We start from the raw sequence: 23,681 nt of genomic DNA on the forward strand, positions 1-23,681 counted from the left end.
ATTTGACATTCTTTTTAAAAATCCTGCAAAGGAATTGATTGTAGTACCGAAACTAATGGAAGACGAAATCATTAAGTTGGCACACAGACAGGGTCATTTCTCTATAAAGAAAACTCAGGATCTGTTAGAAAAGTCATATTACATTCCCCAAGTCAAGGGTAAAGTTTGTCAGACAGTCCGAAGCTGTATCGAGTGCATTATTAATGAAGCCAAGACAGGGAAGAAAGAGGGATTCTTGAATAGCATAGATAAAGAAGATATGCCATTAGGAACATATCACATTGATCACGTAGGGCCATTAGAAGCGACCAGTAAGTTGTACAATTATATATTGGTGGTGGTAGATGCGTTCAGTAAATTTGTGTGGTTGTACCCTACTAAAAACACAGGAGTAGAGGCAGTGGTAGATAGACTCACAAAGCAGGCAGCTGTATTCGGTAACCCAAGACGTATTATTTCGGATAGGGGGGCAGCTTTTACATCAAATTTGTTTAGAGAATATTGTCAAAAGGAGAATATACAAAATTTACTAATAACAACAGGGGTTCCAAGAGGAAACGGACAAGTGGAGAGAATTCATAAAATTATTATACCTATGTTGTCGAAGTTGTGTACGGAAACCCCAACTAATTGGTATAAACATATAGATAAGGTGCAACAGTTTATAAACAATACACCTCCTCGCAGTACGAAACAGTCTCCGTTCAGGTTATTAACAGGACTTGACATGCGAATGGCCAACATGCCAGAACTAAAGGACATATCAGAAGATACAGTTATTAATGACTTAAATGAAAATCGCGAAACAGAAAGAAAAGTAGCAAAAGAAAACATTTTAAAAATACAGGAAGAAAACCGGAAGTCATATAACTTACGTCGTCAGAGCGAGAAAAACTACAAAATAAACGATTTGGTAGCAATAAAGAGAACACAATTTGGTAGCGGGTTGAAACTGAAAGGAAAGTTTTTAGGACCATATAGGGTAGTGAAGAAGCTTAACCATGGCAGATATGAAGTAGAAAAGGTGGGTGAAACCGAAGGGCCGGGAAAGACCTCGACTGTCTCAGAATACATGAAGACATGGACAAAATCATTCGAGGACGAATGAAAACAGGACGGCCGATTGTAGGAATAAGACTTTGAGAACAGATACATTAATAATAACTAATAACTTTACTTTAACGAAAATACGACCTACAACACTAAGCCGAACGAAATATAGAAATATGAGAAAAGATAGTTTAACGAAAATGCGACCTACAACACTGACCGAACGAAAAAAAGACGAAACTGAACGAAGCGTCAGAACGCTGCGCTTGCGTTCGAGTATGTTCTACGAATTCATTCTGGACGGTGACGTGATACCTATCACTTCGTGCGCGTGGACAGTTTCATTTTAAATAAGTTGTTTTTATTGTATTTTTCAACTCTTCACTTTTTATCATTTGCTGAATAAAGTTAAATTCCTATTTTATTGTTAAAAGTATTGTTTTGTTTTAAAAACGCAACAAAGAGGAAAATGCAGTCTAATTTCCAGGAATAAAGGGGACCAGCAGCACTAAGAAGACTACATACATATACACATGAGTACGTACATATGTATATGTAGTTTTTGCTTTTATTTGTTTTCGCAAATATTTAAGATATTATAGTTTAGAACGTTTTGTTTACGAATAACCGTAATCATTATGCGCTAAAGTGTCGTATGAGTAGATAATCCACGCTGATTTTCGATAATCCGAAGAGCGAATCCTTCACTGAAAACAATTTATTCGAAATTTGTCGACGAGGAAAAACATTCAACAATTGATTTGATAACGCTGAACACTCGGCTGGATATTTGATGAAATTATTTTTTTCCTGAAGATTGAGTCTTTAGTAAAAAAAGTGTATTCTCCGATTTTCGAAGTTAGCTTCCAAAATATTTGGCTTCAAAGTTCGAAAAAAACCACTTTTCGGTCAGTCATATAAGACATATGAAGGGTCTTCGATATTGGGGCAAAATCGAAGTCAACAAATGAGAGATAATCAAACATGGCACATTCCTTCTTCAGTTATGAATGGTGAAACTGACCCCACTTGTTTTATCCATATATCTTAGATATACATTTTGAATGCGTACTCACGAAATTAAGCATATTATATTAATTTTCTGTTATTTTTTTTAAATGAATCCACTTTAATTACTAGACATTCTGAGGGGGAATTATATATTTTACCTGATAAAAGATAACAGTTAATTAAGATAACGCTTTTCATGTGCTATTAAATTATATTAGGGCTTTGTGCTTTTAAGTTCCAACATTTTACGAAATATATACAGATTCTATATTATTTGCACATTTTATTTATTTAAGAGAGGAAGTTGTTGACTTGTAAAGCTCTCTTCTCACCACAACAGAGAGATAAGCACTTAATGAGACACGACAGCGTTTTTATTGTTATTGCTGCTGTTGTTTACTCATTTCTACAGTTAAGTATGCGGCACATGTTGTGCTAAAACAAAAGTGTAGATAACATTTGCGGTTGATCGTTTACAAAACAAACAACAACCAGACATTGCAGGATGGTCACGTCACCAAAATTATTAAATTAAAATTTGCATATTTGTATTAAACTATTTTCAGGAAATTATAACTACTACACTACTCTTGCACATACCACTTTCTGAGCGCATGGAAAAGCTGCGTCCGTTTCTCATACTTTCGTCCGCATGCGTGTCCCTTGGTGGCCGATTGGTGTATTGCAAATAGATCCAGAGTAGTACACGCAAACACAAACTGAACACCACAAACGAGAGGAAGACCATAAAGAAGGCCGATAAATAAAGTAACACATTCTGCAAATCAGACGATAAATTCCCCATATTGGGTAGACTTGTGACGAAATCCAGTTTCAATTCGTGTTAATGTGTCTACCAAGGTGCCAACAGGATACAAGCGTAATCGTACGAACCTCAGCCGATTTTCCAAATTCAAACGTAAAAAATAAATGCTGCGTTCTATTATTATTGTTTTGAATTTTTGTTTTTGAAAAGATTTCTTTTGTGACAGTTTCAAATCTTTTTGTGTACTCTTGAGTTGGCAGATAGCATGAAATTTCACTTAGTTGCGCTTCACACACAGTACATCCACCTAAGTAAGCGTACGGCTCAAATAACTTTTCACAACAAATTCAGTGCGTTGGCGCTGTTGAAATATCGCGGTGAAAATTAAAAAACAAAAAGCGTGTACCAATTTGGTTTATCTGTTTTGAAAACAGAGAGCGAGAACTCAAACAAGTGCTACACCCGCATGTGTGTATATAATACATATTTATATACATATATGCATATACTTATGTATATATGGATATATGTAGGCAGAGATAGAGGCGCATATTCACGTGATCTTTATCAGATAAATATGTTTAACTGAAAGGGTGAGACAAATATGACATTCATAATTGTGTTATTGCAGTATACACCGCTGAAAATGAAGGTTTACCCGTAATGTTTCCAGAAGCGACTGTTAGACTGAACTACTGAACAAAATTTGAAATGGTTCCATTCTAATGTTATAGAAATGTCATCAAATGTTAATCCAAGCTTTGTCGACTATATTTATTGGGAGAAGCCTGTTTCAGTAATGATGTACAAGAATATCAGAAATACAGTTTGTTGTCCTTTTGACAGTTGTGTTCTGTCAATGTAGTTTGGTGCGTTTGACAAAAAAATGCTTTGGCCATTAGTCGTGGCTGAAAGAATTTACCATATTCTTAATTTTTTACAATTACTTTGGTAGTACTACTCTTCCCTTTTTGTGGTTCTCTGTTTTACCTAATTGACAAACGCGTACGTAAAAAATGTCCCAGACTATTACAACATTTTTCTATAAACAGTAGTAGGAATAAATTGTTAATATATTTTCAGCTATCAGAGTAGTTGTAAAAATACCGTCTATACCGTACCTATTCTGCCTTAATTAAGTACATTTATTCAACTCATGAAGTGATCGTTGAAATATTCAAAAATTAATTGAGTATGAATAAATTTTCGAGCAATTTTATATATGTAGATCTTGGGGTTATTATCCCAGTTAAGCGGGTATTCCATATTGTCGTCTAGAAAAGGCAGAAGAATTTTGGTGTATATTTGACAACCTTATAAAAAATGATATACTTATCTATATATGTATATAGATAAAAGCATATAAACACTAATGAAGTGTATCTCTGTGAAATTATTTCACATCGTAGAGGTTCTATTTGTTAATTTATCGGATCTCTTCTACCCCCTCTCTAACGGCAAACGGTAGATTATTTTTACAATTTTTTTGCAATTACTTGAAGAAACGAATTTTTATCTGCGATTAGGCAATGATGGATTGTAATTGCGCATGAGTATGCTTGGATCTCTCACATATGTGCATATGCACATCTACCTCGAGTAATGATTAAAAATATGTTTGCATAAACTTAGATTACTCATACGTTACGTAGGTCACTTTGCTGAGAGATTTAATTTTACTGTTTGCTTAGTTACATGTGATTAGTTGACATTTACTCATACGATAGATTACTGAAGTTTGACTGTTATGGAAATCAATATTATATATAACAATGTTATATATAAGCTAACACCACGTATCTTTCATTAGCTTTAATATAGCTAATTCAACTATTATTTGAGAATTAAACCATAATGCGTGACACTTTTTCAGAGGTCGTAGGATCTAAAATTACGGAAGGGATATGATGACATAACTCACATGAAAAGTTCATAAACCTCATTTTGGGAAGAAATTGTAGTGATGAGTTGGTTAAACGTGTGCTCAACCACTCCTCAAGACCTGGATAGAGAGGCATACACTGGGATTTTTGTGAATTTAGTTTTGAACTTTCGACTATAAAAATGGAAAAATTTAAACAACTTTTTTTGAAACGTTAAAGTTTAACCATAGTGTAAAATTAACCTATATTTAAAGCCGCTAGTAACGTCAACAAACACAAGGAAGGTTCGACATCGAGAAGCTGCAATCACAACCGACAGCCGATCGATTTTCTACTCGACTTGCACTCCTGCTATCTGAGAGCACTCATCAGCATCTCGGTATAAGGGAGCTGTGGGACGGCATATCAAACTCCTTACGTACAGCTGCAACCGAAACCAATGGTTTTCGGAAAAATAAAAAAAAAACAGCTGGTACGATGAGGATTGTCGTCTCGCAGTGGAGAGAAAACAGACTGCCTACCTCGCAATGTTGCGATCGACCGCAACACGAGCGGGATAGGAAAGATACCGAGAGCTGAAGAAGGAAGCGAGACGCATTTGCAGACAAAAAAAGAAAGAGGCCGAAATGCGTGAGTATGAAGAGCTTGACAAGCTGGCCGACAGGGGTAATGCTCGAAAATTTTACGAAAAGATCCGGCGACGAACTGAAGGTTTCAAGACCGGAGCACACTCCTGTAGGACCCCCAGAGGTGATCTAGTTATTGATGACCAGAGTATACTGAGATTGTGGAGGGAACACTTCTCCAGCCTGCTGAATGGCAGTGAAAGCCCAACACCAGGAGATGGCGAACCCGATTCCCCAATCGACGACGATGGAGCAGATGTTCCATTGCTCGACCGTGAAGACATTCGAATAGCAATTACCCGCTTGAAGAACAATAAGGCGGCGGGAGCCGATGGATTACCGGCCGAGCTATTCAAATACGGCGGCGAAGAGCTGATAAGGTGCTTGCATCAGCTTCTTTGCAGAATATGGTCGGAAGAAAGCATGCCTGACGATTGGAATCTCAGTGTACTCTGCCCAATACACAAAAAGGGAGACCCCACAATTTGCGCCAATTACGATGGGATAAGCCTCCTCAACATCTCGTATAAGGTTCTTTCGAGCGTACTGTGTGAAAGACTAAAGCCCACCGTCAACAAACTGATTGGACCTTATCAGTGTGGCTTTAGACCAGGAAAATCGACAACTGACCAGATATTCATCATGCGCCAAATTTTGGAGAAGATCCGTGAAAAGAGGATCGACACACACCACCTTTTTGTCGATTTTAAAGCTGCTTTCGACAGCACGAAAAGGAGTTGCCTTTATGCCGCGATGTCTGAATTTGGTATCCCCGCAAAACTAATACGGCTGTGTAAGCTGACGTTGAGCAACACCAAAAGCTCCGTCAGGATCGGGAAGGACCTCTCTGAGCCGTTCGATACCAGACGAGGTTTCAGACAAGGTGACTCACTCTCGTGTGATTTCTTTAACCTGATGCTGGAGAAAATAATACGAGCTGCAAAACTATATAGAGAAGGTACAATCTTCTATAAGAGTGTACAGCTACTGGCGTACGCCGTTATTTATGCTTTTTCCATACTGGATAAGAAGGAGGTCTGGTGATGAACGAGGACAAGACGAAATATCTCCTGTCGTCAAACAAACAGTGAGCGCATTCGCATCTTGGCACTCACGTCACTGTTGACAGTCATAACTTTGAAGTTGTAGATAATTTCGATGAGACGGCACTAGGAGTTTTCGAGAGAAAGGCTTCGCCAATTGGCTCCAAACTGCCAGAAGGAGGGATACGTGGCGCGCTATTATGGACTCGGCTATAACGTGTCTACGCCAGTCAAGAAGAAGAAGAAGAGTAACGTTGAAAATGAAAGTAAGAGAAAAAAACGTTTCCTCAAGAGAAACAAAATTGATCATAGAATCCAAATTCTTGTCGTAGAGAATCGTTTAATGAATGTGAATTATTATGATTATTGCTATTATATCAGAAAATACATAATATATAATGTAAAATGTCTTAAGATGTATTGTTTGGGAGAAAAAATTCAAACCAACTTCATTTCTGAGTGGTTTTCGAGCAGAATACGAATGTTTTTTCGAACTTTTCCTTTGGAATTATAGACCGATTTCATTACCTTATTGGATATATTGGGGCTACGGAAGATCTATACGCAAGAACCTGTTTCGACGGAAATGTATTGAGATAACGTACAATTTGAACAAACATATATTCACGAAAGTCATTATGAAAGGTATGAGTCAACTGCTACCAAATGGCAAACACTTATCTTTATAGCTAAAGCTATAAAATTCTTAGCCATAACATTAAATTAAATGCATTTTACTTTTTCTTGAAAACCACATGTCTAAAAAAAACCTTATTGGGTATATGTTAGCTAGGGAAATAATAACAAGATTTTTCCCATTTTAGATACAGATATTCTTTAGAAGTTCGCTATTCGGAGGAGGACCTTAACCTTAGTGGTTTTATATTTCTTACTTACTTAACAAATGTTTAATATCAAGTCTATGCTTTATACCAGTGACTAATATGTATACTTAAAACATTCAATAAAATATTTAAATCAACACAAACTTTGACTATTTAAAAATATTGATAACATTGGTTACCAAGTGTCAATACTGAATAAACAAAATTTAAATAGATAAATACTATAATATAATTTATCTATAATATTTAAATTTCCCATCATTCATCATTTAAATTTGTTTATTTATAGAGTTAACACTTCATTAATAAAATAAACTGTCACAACACCTCATTACTTTCCATCCATTGTCTCTTATCAGGCGTTAATGGCCCCATGTGCACCTTCAATAAAGTTATTCACTCATGCTCATTAAATAACATTGAACTTTTCTTGGCAAGACTGACTTTGTCAAGAGCTAATAAACTCCAATAGAATAAATATTTTTATGGCATGAACTTAAACAGTTAAGTATTTGTAGCAATAATGATTATTTCGGTAATTCACCTTTTCCAAAAACTAAATTCGTACGGGCTTGTAAAAATTGTGTTGTTAATGAAAATTTGCAACATGAAAGTACATTATGGTCAGCCATGTTTTTCACTGATGGATGACTAATTTCGCATATTAATGTTATTACTTATGCCGGTCTACGAGTATAAAGAACTTTAACATCTATACTTATATATGACAGATTTGGACTCTTCTTTTATCAGACTAACTTCTTAGCATTACACCAACTATATTATTATATTTAAATGTATACAAAACATTTCAGATATAGTAAAATTATAAAATTCAGTCGTCAAAATTTCTTGTTTCTGTAGCTGAACAGTTTTAGTTCTCGAAGCTTTAAAATGTTTGCTTTGTTAAAAAAAAATAGTGGGAAAATTAGTACAAAAACGAGTAAGGAAGGGCTAAGTTCGGGTGTAACCGAACATTTTATACTCTCGCAATTTATTTGTTTAACTTTATTTATATTATATAATACACAATTTGACACACATATTCGTCATATATATTGTATAAAGTCCATTGAAAGTTGGAAACCATAATATTAGGTTAGAAGTACCGAGGTCCTTGTGTTCGATATATGGGGCCTTGAAAACTTATGGTCCGATTTCGGTGATTTTTAGAATGGGGCTGCCACACTATTAACATAGAATTTGTGCAAAGTTCTGCACCGATATCTTCACTAGTGCTTACTTTATATATTGTAAAGTAAACGATTCAGATTGTCTTCAAAGTTCTGGTATATAGGAAGTAGGCGTGGTTGTGAAGCGATTTGGCCTATTTTCACAACATATCATTGGGATGTAAGAAAACTATTACAAACCAAGTTTCATTGAAATCGGTCGAGTAGTTCCTGATATATGGTTTTTGACCCATAAGTGGGCGACGCCACGCCCATTTTCCATTTTGTAAAAAAATCTGAGTGCTTCCATCTGCCATTTCTTATGTGAAATTTAGTGTTTCTGACGTTTTCCGTTAGTGAGTTAACCCACTTTTAGTAATTTTCAACCTAACTTTTGTATGGGAGGTAGGCGTGGTTATGATCCGATTTCTTTCATTTTTGGACTGTATTAGGAAGTGGCTAAAAAAACGACTACAGAAAGTTTGGTTTATATAGCACTATTGGTTTGCGAGATATGTACAAAAAACTTAGTAGGGGGCGGGGCCACGCCCACTTCCCCAAAAATATTACATCCAAATATGCCCCTTCATAGTGCGATCCTTCGTACCAAATTTTATTTCCATAGCTTTATTTATGGCTTAGTTATGGCACTTTATGTGTTTTCGGTTTTCGTGATTTTGTGGGCGTGGCAGTGGTCCGATTTTGCTCATGCGAAAGCAACCTTCCTATGGTGCCAAGAAATAAGTGTGCCAAGTTTCATCAAGATATCTTAATTTTTACTCAAGTTACAGCTTGCACAGACGGACGGACGGACGGACGGACAGACAGACATCCGGATTTGAACTCCACTCTTCACCCTGATCACTTTGGTGTATATAACCCTATATCTAACTCGTTTAGTTTTGGGTGTTACAAACAACCGTTATGTGAACAAAACTATAATACTCTCTTTAGCAACATTTGTTGCGAGGGGGGGTCATCTAAAATACTTGTACTTATAATTTTATTAAATTCTATTTTTAATTTCAGCTCGCCGGTTACACGATAAATATCTTGAATATTCCTCTGATTATTCTCTACTTCCCACTCCTTTTTTGCATATCAATATATTAATCTAAATGTTTTAAGAGTCGCTGGGCAATTAGTTAAACGGAAAAACAAAAAACAAACCTTGGTAATGAAATAATTTGTAAGATTTGACTTGAATTGTCTCACCGAAATACACCAACTCATTGCCCTTGAAAACTTCCTCACCCACGTTGGCGGGCAAAAAATGTAAATCACGGAAAATATCTGACAATTAGTTATATTTATCTCTCGTGTTAGTTAATTTGAGCACTGCGGTACAAGGAAATACTCGGTCTAAACATAACACGCTGGTGAGAACACGCCACTAACAAATGCATAAATCATACGCGAACAAACAAACAGCAACTTTTTATGAGTAATGCCTAGAGCAAAATTTAACTGCCCAAATTAAATTGATTAAGTATGCTACATGCCGCACTTTGAAAATGCGAGTTAAAGAATTCCTCTGAGTATGTGTCTGTTCTATTGTTCGTAATTTTGTTTAATGTCATTCTTTTGTGATTAAATTTAATTCTATTAACGGCATAATTAATATTTATAATTTGCGTTTTTGTTTAAAGTAAAGCAAAAACAAGTAAGGAAGGGCTAAGTTCGGGTGTAACCGAACATATTATACTCTCGCAATTTATTTATTTAACTTTATTAATATTATATAATACACAATTTGACACACATATTCGTCATATATATTGTATAAAGTCCATTGAAAGTTGGAAACCATAATATTAGGTTAGAAGTACCGAGGTCCTCATGTTCGATATATGGGGCCTTGACAGCCTATGGTCCGATTTCGGTGATTTTTAGAATGGGGCTGCCACACTATAAATACAGTATTTTTGCAAAGTTTTGCACCGATATCTTCAGTAGTGCTTACTTTATATATTGTAATGTAAACGCTTCAGATCGTCTTCAAAGTTCTGGTATATAGGAAGTAGGCGTGGTTGTGAAGCGATTTGGCCTATTTTCACAACATATCATTGGGATGTGAGGAAACTATTACAAACCAAGTTTCATTGAAATCGTTCGAGTAGTTCCTGAGGTATGGTTTTTGACCCATAAGTGGGCGACGCCACGCCCATTTTCCATTTTCTAAAAAAATCTGAGTGCAGCTTTCATCTGCCATTTCTTATGTGAAATTTTGTGTTTCTGGCGTTTTTCGTTATTGAGTTAACCCACTTTTAGTAGTTTTCAACATAACCTTTGTATAGGAGGTGGGCGTGGTTATGATCCGATTTCTTTAATTTTTGGACTGTATTAGGAAGTGGCTAAAAAAAACGACTGCAGAAAGTTTGGTTTATATAGCTCTATTGGTTTGCGAGATATGTACAAAAAACTTAGTAGGGGGCGGGGCCACGCCCACTTCCCCAAAAAAATTGCATCCAAATATGCCCCGTCGTAGTGTGATCCTTCATACCAAATTTTATTTCCATAGCTTTATTTATGGCATAGTTATGGTACTTTATGTGTTTTCGGTTTTCGCCATTTTGTGGGCGTGGCAGTGGTCCGATTTTTCTTATTTTCGAAAGCAACCTTCCTATGGTGCCAAGAAATAAGTGTGCCAAGTTTCATCAAGATATCTTAATTTTTACTCAAGTTACAGCTTGCACAGACGGACGGACGGACGGACAGACAGACATTCGGATTTGAACTCCACTCTTCACCCTGATCACTTTGGTATATATAACCCTATATCTAACTCGTTTAGTTTTGGGTGTTACAAACAACCGTTATGTGAACAAAACTATAATACTCTCTTTAGCAACATTTGTTGCGAGAGTATAACAAAAACAACACTACAGTTGTTATTTACACAGAGTTCTGTGCGTTTTGTGGCAGGTTACTTTGCTGGCCGCTTTTGGCCTCTTGGTGTGGCGGTAATTTGAACACAGCTTGAACAACTATTTTTACAGCTCGAAGTGTGCAGAATTCTTTGCTTTTGTGCTTAGTTGCGTTAAATGTGAATTAGCTGAATTATTTGACAGCTCTTAGTTTCCGCAACTCATTGCCGGTGCTGCTAATGATAGTCAATACATATACTTTTTATAAAAGCCAAGTTATCTATTTATGTTTGAGTGTAATTGTATCAAATTTCCAAAATAACCAATTTGGTCTGTTTGTCGATCACATCACGCGCTGTAGCTGTTCTTTATTTTTTCAGTAACTTAACAAATACTCATATTTTTGAGTTAACATAATTAAAATTTTATTAATTGCGGCGTAAATGATTTGGAGAATGTGGCCATAAAACAGAATACTCCCATTAATTGAACAATACCATTATTAGTTGTGTTCATTGCGGAATTTAAAACCTTTTGACGTACTTTCGCAAAATAATGGGGTTTTATTATTTCTGGTCAACAGGTGTTGGTAAAAACAATGTAAAGTGTTAAGTCCATTTATCATTAATGCATAAATCAATAAACCAAAGATTTCATGTCTACATTAAACTAATGAGAAGATAAATTTACGATAGTATTACATTTAATAGGTGCGCATGACAGTTCGCTTACTCTAGACAGACAACTATTGAGCTTTATTAAAAAAAAGCGTCTTCTCATGTATGCACTGAAAGTTCTATTTTTAATTAAATGGATTTTGTATAATTCTCATTTGCGTTATAAAAATATGTGTAAAATAATATAATACAGAGATAGTCAAATCATTTGCTTAATTTAAAAGCATTGTGGGTAACAATCCTTCATGATATGGAGCATTGTCCTGTGCATGTAGTAAATAGTTGGAAAAGACCGACTAACCACTACAATGGCATTGTAATGTGAATTCTGATATATCCGGATGATTTAGGGTCCCTAAATTAGTAGCAAATCTCCAAAACTTAAGTATGGAAAACTTCCCCAAAAAATCAGCATGACACCTCCGATTCTGTTTAGTGCCTAAACTGCATATTTCTTATTTTCACGTGGTAAATACATAAAGCGTTTGCTAAACAAGCCCTTGAACCAAAATTCAGCATTATCTGCCCACGACAGGCTCCAGGATCTAATTTAAGGCAAATGGCTGGCATTTCTCTTTTTTATTTTCGGAAATATTGACCAATTTTTGCCGAACGTCAGGTATTTATGTTAACTTTTTTTAATGTCCTGAGTAGTGTAGCATCATTGACTGTTCATGCAATATGCTGATTCGATGCTGCTGCAATATTAACAGGACTAATTGTGGGATTTTGTATGACAGTTCCTATTAATCTTCTGCATTTTCTTTGAGTTATCACATGTTTCCGCACAGATATCTTTAAACATTTAATAACATTATAAACATTAACAGATTATAAACAGTATTCCATCAAATTCTATAAATTTTAACTAACTCCGAAGCCGAAACCCCAGTCTTAAACTTAGTAACAGTCTCCTATCTATATTTATAATCCAAATTTCCTTTGTTTTCGGCACTTTATTTAGCAATTTTTATATTTTAAGGCTGAGTTAGGTTGTTATGAATGAAATAGAATCCAATTACTACTCTTGCTCAAACCAAATCCAAGGATTAAGGCTAAATCGCCGTGTATAAATACTTTTGACGCAAAAAAATGTGTGTAAATACTTTTCATTTGCCCATTTCTATGTTATATGTCCAGCTATTCTCACCAAACTAACTTCATTCGCTTAGGAATATATCAAAGTTTCCAATTACATATATTTTTGCTGCATGGCAACAACAACAACAAAAAGATAATGATTTTTATGATTTATGAAATCTATAAGTGTAATATCATATTTTTTGTTCGCCTCCATACGAATATAGGGACTCCTTTAAAATTGTTCCTTGATAGTAAAATTTTAAATTTTGTATTATGCTCTGGTCGAAAAGTTCAATTTATGGAAGGAAATTTGTATGAAATTTGACTTCTATTGCCAATTTAAGAGTTCGAGTTATGGAGAACTTCGAGTAAATTTGTATGAAGTTTGATTTCTAAACGCTATTGCCTAAGCAAAAGTTCGAGTTATGGAGATCTTCGACTTATAGAAGTTCGAGTTATGGAAGTTCCATTGTATATTAATTTTTAGGTTAAGTGCTCTATCGATTTTGTATGGTATCCAATCACACTACTAGAAACTATTTAAAACAAGTAAGGCAATTTGATCGGCATAAAGCCCAACAGTAAACGAAAATCTTTAAATATACATTGTATTTGAGGGTTGAAGTAATTCCTGAACCGATTTCACTCATTTTCACCGCCAAGGTACGTTATATTCAAGACTATATGTTCACTTAATTTTGCTAAAATAGCTCGCCGTTATTTACCGATATATAGATATAGATATAGATTTCTCATCATGTTTACCGTTTCATCATGGAACGGTATACCATCCAACAACGAGTCGAAATTATTAAAATTGATTACCGAAATTCGAAGTCAGTGGCCTCAACTTTAAGAGCGCTACGTACAATTTACGATCGTCATAATGTCTTATCAGACCAACAATTGAGAGTCTAGTGAAAAAATTTGAATCCACTGACACAGTACAAAATATTCCCATGCAAGTGAGACAAAGAGTGCCCGTAGTGCCGAAATAATAATATTAATTTCCATATATAATGCCATAGAATGTACTTTCACAGAAATAAATAAATTCATTGATTTCCCAAGCCGGTATTGTTTTATGCTTTAATAGCGCTCTTATTGAAAAACCCTTTATATAAGATGATTTTGAAATGGTGCAATAAAGGCATTCAATTGAATTGAAATTGAGAGAACTCAACAATTTTTGGTCTTCACAACAAATTTCAATTGAAGTTTCACTGATCTAAAATTAATTATATGTATACTACTACTATAAAGAGGAAAGATTTGTATTATTTTTTCTTTCACCATTTGAAAGCCACATTCACCCCGAGTAACAACTCAACTTTCTGGAAATAGTTCCCAGGTGAGGGTATAAAAAAGATTCCGTGAATGAGAATCTTAATCTGAAACTGAAAATCGATTGTAAGTCATTCTCTTCGCATCGCAATCGCGAGCCAGAGAGTCTAGAAACGAGTGCTCGCAGCTGCTTGCTGAACAAAATTTCAAAACCTCCCAAGTATGCGCTTGAGAGTCGAGTACGGAGCGTGTGCAGTGGCTTGAAGACAAACTCGTACAAGGTCGTCGAACTCTGAGCATTCCCAACGCAGAGAGAAAGAAACGAACACAAAAGGCTAGAGGTCGTAATCAAGTTTTAGCTCATTGCAAATAAAATATAATTTAATGTTCGAATTTTCCTCATCTTACTTTTTTAAAATGAACCCACCGAAGAAATGGCAAAGTACACACATATACATATATATACGTATGTAAGGGAGAGTGTGTATAAATGTGTAAAAACTTATAACTTTTGAAATGTTTATTTAAGCCCGTGGATAGATATTATATATATTATAGATATTATATATTTTCCAACGAAAAATTTAAACAGTTTAATGTTTTTAAAAGAATAAATAATAATATAAGGATGAAAATTTTGGGGCTAAAACTGATGTGCTGTGATATCGAAAACGAACTTGTAAGCATCATGCAAGAAAAAGTGACAATTTAGTGGGCTATAAATAGTATTTTAGTGCTGGTGGTAAATAATTATAATAGAAAATATCAATAAATAAATATCACATGCATTCATAAGTATTTATATTTGTATTCTCTTCAACAAATTTTATTGGGGGGAATGCATAACATCTCGCATAACCTCAAATCTAATCAATATGTTAAGAAAATGTTTTGACAACTGAGCAAATGTTTCGAAAGAATTATAAGTCTATTGCAATATCTTTAAGGCTTTATATAACTTATAATACAACCGCTGTAAAGAGTTTACAAATTAACTACCATATCGGGTTTTTTCGTACCTTCTGTTGTTGCGCTAGTACTAGCTTCTGTATTTATTGTCGTTGTTCTGCTTCCGCTCGCGGCAACATTCGCTGGTTCGATACGTATACGTCGTATTACACGTCTGCGTACAGTGCGATCATTTGACGTATTCTCTTTAAGTGGTCCACAGCATATTAATGTACAAACCTAAAAGCATATGAACGAACCATCTTAACAAAAAAACAATACAACCCGAAAGCCTATGAATGCGAGGTGCAACGTACATAGGTACTTTGAAACATCAGATCAACACTTACTCTTATTATAACATATATGATGCCGAAAACTAAAAGTACTAAAAATACAGCACCGATATCACCCATTTTAAATATACCGTATAGGAACTATGCCGTAATATCGATTTATTATATTACAATTAACGCGAATTAAATAATTATAACTTTAGAATTATAACTAGAATCGGAGACGATGGAAACTGCTTTTATTTTAGAAATTGGCAAATAATACTGGACGAATATTAAGTATAATTTTGGGTTGTTTCATTTATGCTTCATATTTTATGCTTATAACTATTATTTTTTTTTGTTTTTTTTTTTATTTTTTTTTTTTCGTTTTAAGACACTAACGGAACACACTTCAAAGAGCCTGGTTATCGCGACACAACTAAAATAACATACATCGCTGACATTTGACTCCCCTTATAGTCTTTTGTAAAGAAATTGATAAAGCGCGAGCCCCATAAACCACAAAAGACCACAAAGAATGTGTTCAAACGCGAATATTACTGCTTCGGCAGAGAGGAGATTCGCGCCGAGTCTCCAGTATACGGCGACATTCGTAAACGCAATGATTGGCAACAAAAGAGATTCTCCCGGTAATTTGCGTCAGGAATATTCGGGTCTGAACTCGAACAAAGTGTTTGTGGAAATACATACGCACCAATGGCACTTTGATATTCGAAACAGTAAAAAATTATGCGCGTTATCTTTAGAGAGAGGAGACTCTCTATAAGGCAGAATTGGATATGAATTAGTTTTGAATACATGCCTTCAGGATACAATTAGGTATTAATTGGTATAATTGAAGAATGATTTGTTAGAAAATATTAAAATACCCTCGAAATTAAATGAAAGGATTAAATTAAAACTTAATTCATTAGTCTCATTTCTTATCAGTTGGTGAGGAAATGAGTATTTAATAACTTTAAAATTGATTAATCTCTTTTTGCAGACTTTCGGGTATAGAGATAGAGTATTTACCTCTCTTGTGCTCGAACAAAAGAGAACAGTGCATTCCATATAAAAATATCAAATTTTTTTTGGCAAATTTCCAAACTGATAGCTACTTATTTTATGAGTATTTTGCCAACAACCAACAGTATTCAGTATTAATAATTATAATATATATTTAATATGTTTATTAATTGTGTAATTTACCAATTAATTAGCAAATTTTGTTCATTGGGTGGTAAAAAGACATTTTTTAGACATATTTATTTATTCATATTTATGAACCCCGGACCTTATCTATCTATAATGATTACCGATAATTTTCTGATTCACAACTACAACAAAAATTTAGCCGTGGTCTTCTGCCAGCTTATTTCACAATTTAGATATGTGTACTTGTTACTTATATATGTATGTATATGTATACATACAAAATGGACAAGGCGTAGAACAGTAGCATAATAAACGCAATAAATTATGTCAACTGATAAACTGATAAAGCCAATAATAGCTCAAACTGTTTAAATACTTAGTACAAACTTGCAAGGTGCTCCAAATTTATGCTAAATTAGAGGCACTTATCCGTATTTTTTCGAAAAAAAATCTAAAAATCTAAAAATGCAATATTGTTTTCGCAAAATCGCATCGGGATATCGTAAAGAACAGTGCTGCCTAAATGTTTGTTTGTATGTAACTATGTGTGTATACAATAACCATAATGACGCACCAGCTAATTTTAATTCTTGAATCACTAATTCATTAAGCAGTCATGTGAAGTTACTTAGTTGAGAGATTACCTACGCCTTAAGCACTTGAACTTAAGGATCGTCTAACAATATTTCACGTGAGAACAAAATGTAAGCGGAACTTGTCAATACATATATTTAAAAAGATCTTTTTATAGACTTCTATTAATTCTTCCGCATTAAATTTCATATATAGAAGCCCAATAAATAAATACATTAAGCTACTTCTCAAAAAGACATTAACCTTGATATTTTCTACGAGTATATACTACCTATCTTATGAATGAAAATATACACAAACAAGTAAGAAAGGGCTAAGTTCAGGTGTAACCCAATCGGAGGATGGGATCATGTGTAGAAGTTCACATAAGTGAGGAAAGTTTTTGGTTGTCATTCACTTGGGAGTGGCCAGAAACGATTCTTCTCCACATGGTTCAAGCAGCTCACGACTTCCGGTTTTAGACCAAGTATCTTTTGGGTAGCCAACAAACAGCCGTTTGACGGCGAGATAAAGTGAGAAGGCGAACCCGCTTCTGCGGTTGTGCGTAGGGTTTGGGACCCACCACATAAAAACGAAGTACCAATGAAAAATCGACGAAAGCCTCGGTTGAGAAACTTTTGATGACGACCCCTGCAAACGTTTTAAGGATAATGATTTAAGTGCATGCACTTGGAATGTCCGGACCCTTAATTGGGAAAGTGCCTCTGCTCAGCTGGTTGATGTCCTCATACGACTAAAGGCTGACATCACCGCCATCCAAGAAGTGCGATGGACGGGAGACGGACGGAAGAAGGTGAGTCCTTGTGACATCTACTACAGCGGTCATATAAAGAAACGCAAATTAGGTGTTGGATTTGTGGTGGGAGAGAGACTCCGTCGCCGATTCCTGGCATTCACCCCGGTGGATGAACGTCTAGCCACAATCCGCATCAAAGCGAGGTTCTTCAACATATCGTTTATTTGCGCCCACCCCCCAATGGAAGAGCAGGACGATGTGACCAAAGATACCTTTTATGAGCGCCTAGAACGCACCTATGAGCGCTGACCCCCGCCACGATGTCAAAATCGTGCTTGGCGATTTCAACGCTAAAGTGGGTAAAGAAGGTGTCTTTGGCACAACAGTCGGAAAATTCAGCCTCCATGACGAAACATCGCCAAACGGCCTGAGGCTGATCGACTTCGCTGGGGCCCGAAATATGGTCGTCTGTAGTACCAGATTTCAGCACAAGAAAATACATCAAGCTACTTGGCTGTCTCCTGATCGAAACACGCGGAACCAAATCGATCACGTTGTGATAGACGGAAGACATGTCTCCTGTGTTTTAGACGTGCGTACGCTCCGAGGACCAAATATAGACTCGGACCATTAACTGGTTGCAGCGAAGATACGCAAGATACAAACACAAGGAAGGTTCGACGTCGAAAAGCTGCATTCGCAACAGGCAGCCACGATATACTCTACTCGGCTTGCACTCCTGATCTCTGAGAGCACTCATCAGCATCTCGGTATAAGGGAACTGTGGAACGGCATCTCAAACTCACTGCGTACCGCTGCAGCCGAAACGATTGGATTTCGGCAACGGCAAAAAACGAGCTGGTATGATGAGGATTGTCGTGTCGCAGCGGAGAGAAAACAGACTGCCTACCTCGCAGTGTTGCAAACGACCACAACACGTGCAGGATGGGATAGATACCGAGAGATGAATAGGGAAGCGAGACGCATTTGCAGACAAAAAAATTAAGAGGCCGAAATGCGAAAATGTTATGAAAAAATGAAGCGACTTAACGAAGGTTTCAAGACCGGACATCCTCATGCAGAGGCCAAGGTGGTAATCTGGTAACCGATATCCAGGGGATACTGGGATTATGGACGGAACACTTCTCGACCTGCTGAATGACAGTGAAAGTACAACACCAGGAGATGGCGAACCCGATTCCCCAATCGATGACGTCCCATCGAGATGTTCCATTATCCGACCATGAAGAAATTATAGCAATTTCCCGCTTGAAGAACAACAAAGCGGCGGGGGCCGATAGATTACCTGCCGAGCTACATGCATCAACTTCTTTGCAGAATATGGTCGGAAGAAAGCATGCCTGACGATAGGAATCTCAGTGTGCTCTGCCCAATCCATAAAAAGGGAGATCGCACAATCTGTCGCCTATAAGGTTCTATCGAGCGTACTGTGTGAAAGACTAAAGCGTACCGTCAACAAACTGATTGGACCTTATTAGTGTGGCTTTAGGCTGGAAAATCCACAACTGACCAGATATTCACCATGTTCCAAATCTTGGAGAAGACCCGTGAAAAGAGGATCGATACACACCACATTTTCGTCGATTTTAAAGCTGCTTTTGAAAGCACGAAAAGGAGTTGCCATTATGCCGCGATGTCTGAATTTGGCATCCCCGAAAAAGTAATACGGCTGTGTAAGTTGACGTTGAGCAACACCAAAAGCTCCGTCATGATTGGGAAGGACCTCTCCGAGCCGTTCGATACCAAACGAGGTTTCAGACAAGGTGACTCACTATCGTGAGACTTCTTTGACTTGATGCTGGAAAAAATTATACGAGCTGCAGAGCTAAATAGAGAAGGTAAAATCTTCTATAAGAGTGTACAGCCGCTGGCGTACGCCGATGATATTGATATCATCGGAAGCAACAACTGCGCTGTTAGAGCACTCGCGCCTTGGCTCCCACGTTCATAACTTTGTATGAAAATGATAATGAATGGAATCTACAGTCCGAAGTCTCAGAATTTATTTTCAGACATTTCTCCATAAATTGAGTTCGTGAAAATATGATTGGAAGTGAGATTAGTATCTAGAAGAGGAAAATTAATAATGGACTTCATAGCAAAAGAAATTTTGGGACTACTTTTTACAGCTCAAACTGATAGAAATTTAAGAAAGACTTTGTAGATACTATTTTAGGATTCCATTTGAATATTTATCCAAGTTTATTACCAAAATATAAAGTTAGTATCTTTGACATGTGTTTAATTCTTATGTAAAGCAACTTAGATTAGTACTTCTTCTAAAAAAGTATTTCTTCTTCGAACCAGAACTTAACCCACGATCCATTGGCGGATAGTTATACACTGAACGCACTCGTTCAGATGGCTTAATAAACATTTAAAGGCGTGACGAACGCAATCGGTACAAATCATTAAAAAAGTCGCTTTTACTTTTATATATTTTCGTGAATAATTGAACTTTATCGCAACAAAAGCCGACACACTCGCACCCATTCCAACGCACCCACAATTATTGAATTTGTAAATGATTTTAATGACTCGTTATCACTGACCTGCATGCCGTACATAGCGTGGAACGTGACGTGCGTGGGTACGTCTACGCATCTGATAGTATAAATGCCTTTCCATTGTACAAAAGAGTTTTATCATCCACTAAGAGAAGAGCGCATACCCTTAGTATTTGCATTTATTCTATTGTAATGATTAGGTGATAGCAGCAACTTATGCAATATCATTCGAGTGTTGCTGCTATCACTGCAAATCATATTACAAAACAATATGCTGACGTACTTACTTTCAGTAAAAGTGCGATAGCGAATAGCCCCAACATGCAATAAATATAGGTGAGTTCATCCATGTTGTAAAGGCTTAGATTTCGAGTGTGCCAGAACAGTTTGAAGGTAATTTAAATTACAATATTTACACGTTAAGAATTTTGTAATGATTTTGTTTTGATATTTAATTTGCGCCATAATTGAAATAGACGTTTGAACAAATCATTTTTGAATTTTGAAATGTTCCAAAACAAGTATGGAAAGAAGAATTGAGAACAAGCATAAGAAAGGTTGTAAAAAAAATATTAGAGAAAGATTCATATGTTATGAAATATGATTTTTTCAAAATTGTATATAGTTTTCGTAATTGTCGACAATAATTTATTTTTTTAACATAAAAATGAAAATTGCAATGCAATGCAAATTGGTGTCACATAACACTTTGCTGGGAATAAAACAAATGTTAGCTCTCTACAGTCGATTAGGAAACTGTTTGGTAACTACACATATGAAAAATGAAATAAATAAAGCTTTAAGGCTTAAAGATAACAGTATAAAGCATCAATTAACATACTTATGTAAGCTGTTCAGTGTAATATAATTCTCCTCATATATTATAAAGATAGTTTTAATTATTTATAAATATGCCTTGAAGCACAATATTTTAATTAATTGCAGGTGCCTTTAGTCAACTATACAAGAATGTGATTAAAAACAGCATTATTTTTTACTAATGTTGGAACTCATAATTCTTCTAAACGTTAAGTTTATGTAGCCGAAACGAACCGGTTTTTCTATTCAGCTAAGGGCTGACAACCTAAGAAGACTCCTTCAGCAATCCAATCCCTATTTATTTGTCTGCCCAGATTACAATCGCCAATAAAAATCTATTTAAAGCTAATTCTTTGAAACCTTTCTTAAATGAACCCTTGATGTTCATGTAGTTATACCAAAAGCTCAAAATTATTTACATTTTCTAAAACTATTTTATACTATGTGAGTGTTTCATTATGTCAAATTTAATAAAGGAAAAGTCAATTAAGTTGACTATATTGCAATTTCAAATTTTATGACAATAAATTGTCAATTTCATTCGGTAATATTTCACAACAATTGTATTAAGAAGCTCAATTTTGACAAATTTCAACGGTTGATCACAAACAATCCCACAAATATCGTAAAAACTTCGTGCATGAATCGAGTAATACCCAAATTGCTGGAGAGCAGAAACATGTTTAGCACATAATATTGTTTATTTACAGCAAATATTATATACTAAAAATTTCCTTGCAAACACTTAGTGGAAGTCAAGTCAAAAAGCATATGCTTGAATACAAAAAATATGAAAGATAACGCCACTCATTTCAACGATAATTTTTTCGCAACAAAAAGAAATGTCTGTCAATATGGCACAACAAAAATACATTATTTGACACATGCTAATTTTGTGTAGAAAAAAATGAGTACTGGAATTTATATACTTGAATCCTTAAATTTGTTTTTTTTTACTAACCTGCGATCTCAACAGGTCGTCGCTGCCTTCGTGTTTCGGCTGTATGATAAAAAGTACGCACATGGCTTTCCGCTTGATGTTTAAAGCCTTTATAGATTATCTTAATAAGTAATGAAAGTGAAATTTAGCACACATTCAAATGAGCAATTCAATGCCAGTAACCAGCTGTTTACTTACGATAAATAGTAGAATCATTAAAAATGACAAATATATGACATCTGAGAAATACATTTTGGTAATTAATACCCGACTCTTCTTATTGTTTTAATAAAGTATAATTATTTTCTTCTAACACCTTAAACACTTGTTTAAATGTAGCGCGTCTTTCAGTAATTTAGTATTAAAAGCATTTACTAATTAAGCACTGGAATAGCAATAATCGAGACAACAAATGTCATGTTATCAATGCTTAGTAAAAGCTTCGAAGCTTTTGGAGCGCACCAGCGGCAAGATAACGAAGAGTGAGCATGCTCTGTGGGTTTCGACAAAATTTATTTTGCTCCAAATGTATATGTATATCCATAAATGATAAAGGTAGTGTTTGGATTGCTCTTAGTTAAGCAGAACCTGTCAACAGATGTCGTATAAGTAGAGTAATACATAGATATGTAAGTCACAAGGAGTGTAGGTGCGGAGATACATACTTACATACATATAACGAGAGTAAAATGTGTACGTAAATGGAATTTTGGTTGAAAAGCTGTATAAATTGTTTTGTTAAACGGCCGAAAATGCTGACAAGTAGGCGGTGAAACACTGTAAACAAATTCGTTCGTTTTTATCTAAAAACAATCACGTATGCGTTTAGCTCAGGGGAATGTGTTGCAAAGTAATAAAAAAAATATAAATATAATGTCTGGGCTTTTTAAGCAAAAAAATTAACAATAAATGTAAATGAATTATAGAAATGCTGTTTGCAACTACCTTTGTTATATTAGCCACATCTAGACTCCATGAACTTCAATAACGAACCATATTAACTTAGTGATTTTTTCTAACCGAAACTCAAATTAAATTTTATATTCCATGCCCTTCCCCTTTCTTGATGTTTAGTCTAACTTTGCTTCGACGAGCTTACAACAAGCGTTCGGATTTTATCTCTATATGTAGAGGAGAGTTTCAACCCACCTGTATATTTGCACGCCTTAGTAGTCTTAGTCTTATACTATTGGAAGTATTATACTACCTGGCAACCCATCGAAAGGCCGTACCGTAATGTTAATGATAATCTGTTTTATGTAACCGAACTAGTTGAGTTGTAATTCGAACTAATCAGTTTCTAAACTCTTCCTAAAGTATAAAGCGATTCACATTGATAAAATATAGTTTCTGATATATGGATAGGGAAGAAA

At 35.4% G+C, this 23,681-nt stretch overlaps 1 protein-coding gene across 7 annotated transcripts in view; it reads right to left on the bottom strand.

Annotated features, from left to right (window-relative positions):
- The window catches only part of LOC105216042 (uncharacterized), a 47,240-nt gene that overhangs the window by 21,343 nt on the left and 2,216 nt on the right, over positions 1 to 23,681 (bottom strand). The window contains exons 1-3 of one of the 7 annotated variants that reach the window (XM_054234634.1): positions 20,837 to 21,068; positions 20,595 to 20,694; positions 15,327 to 15,495 (exon numbers count right to left, since the gene is read on the bottom strand). The exons of 1 other annotated variant lie outside the window; for it this stretch is intronic. In XM_054234634.1, coding sequence (XP_054090609.1) covers positions 15,327 to 15,495; positions 20,595 to 20,609 — 184 coding nt within the window. In that variant the 5' untranslated portion in view covers positions 20,610 to 20,694; positions 20,837 to 21,068. Of the gene's footprint in view, positions 1 to 2,661; positions 3,202 to 15,326; positions 15,496 to 15,605; positions 16,384 to 20,594; positions 20,695 to 20,832; positions 21,069 to 22,329; positions 22,430 to 22,506; positions 22,711 to 23,681 lie in introns of those variants that run through there. 5 more of the 7 variants (XM_011190313.3, XM_011190312.3, XM_029042747.2 and 2 more) reach the window with 5 other exon arrangements.

This window comes from Zeugodacus cucurbitae, chromosome 6, assembly GCF_028554725.1.
Source record: "Zeugodacus cucurbitae isolate PBARC_wt_2022May chromosome 6, idZeuCucr1.2, whole genome shotgun sequence".
Taxonomy (NCBI): Eukaryota; Metazoa; Arthropoda; class Insecta; order Diptera; family Tephritidae; genus Zeugodacus; species Zeugodacus cucurbitae.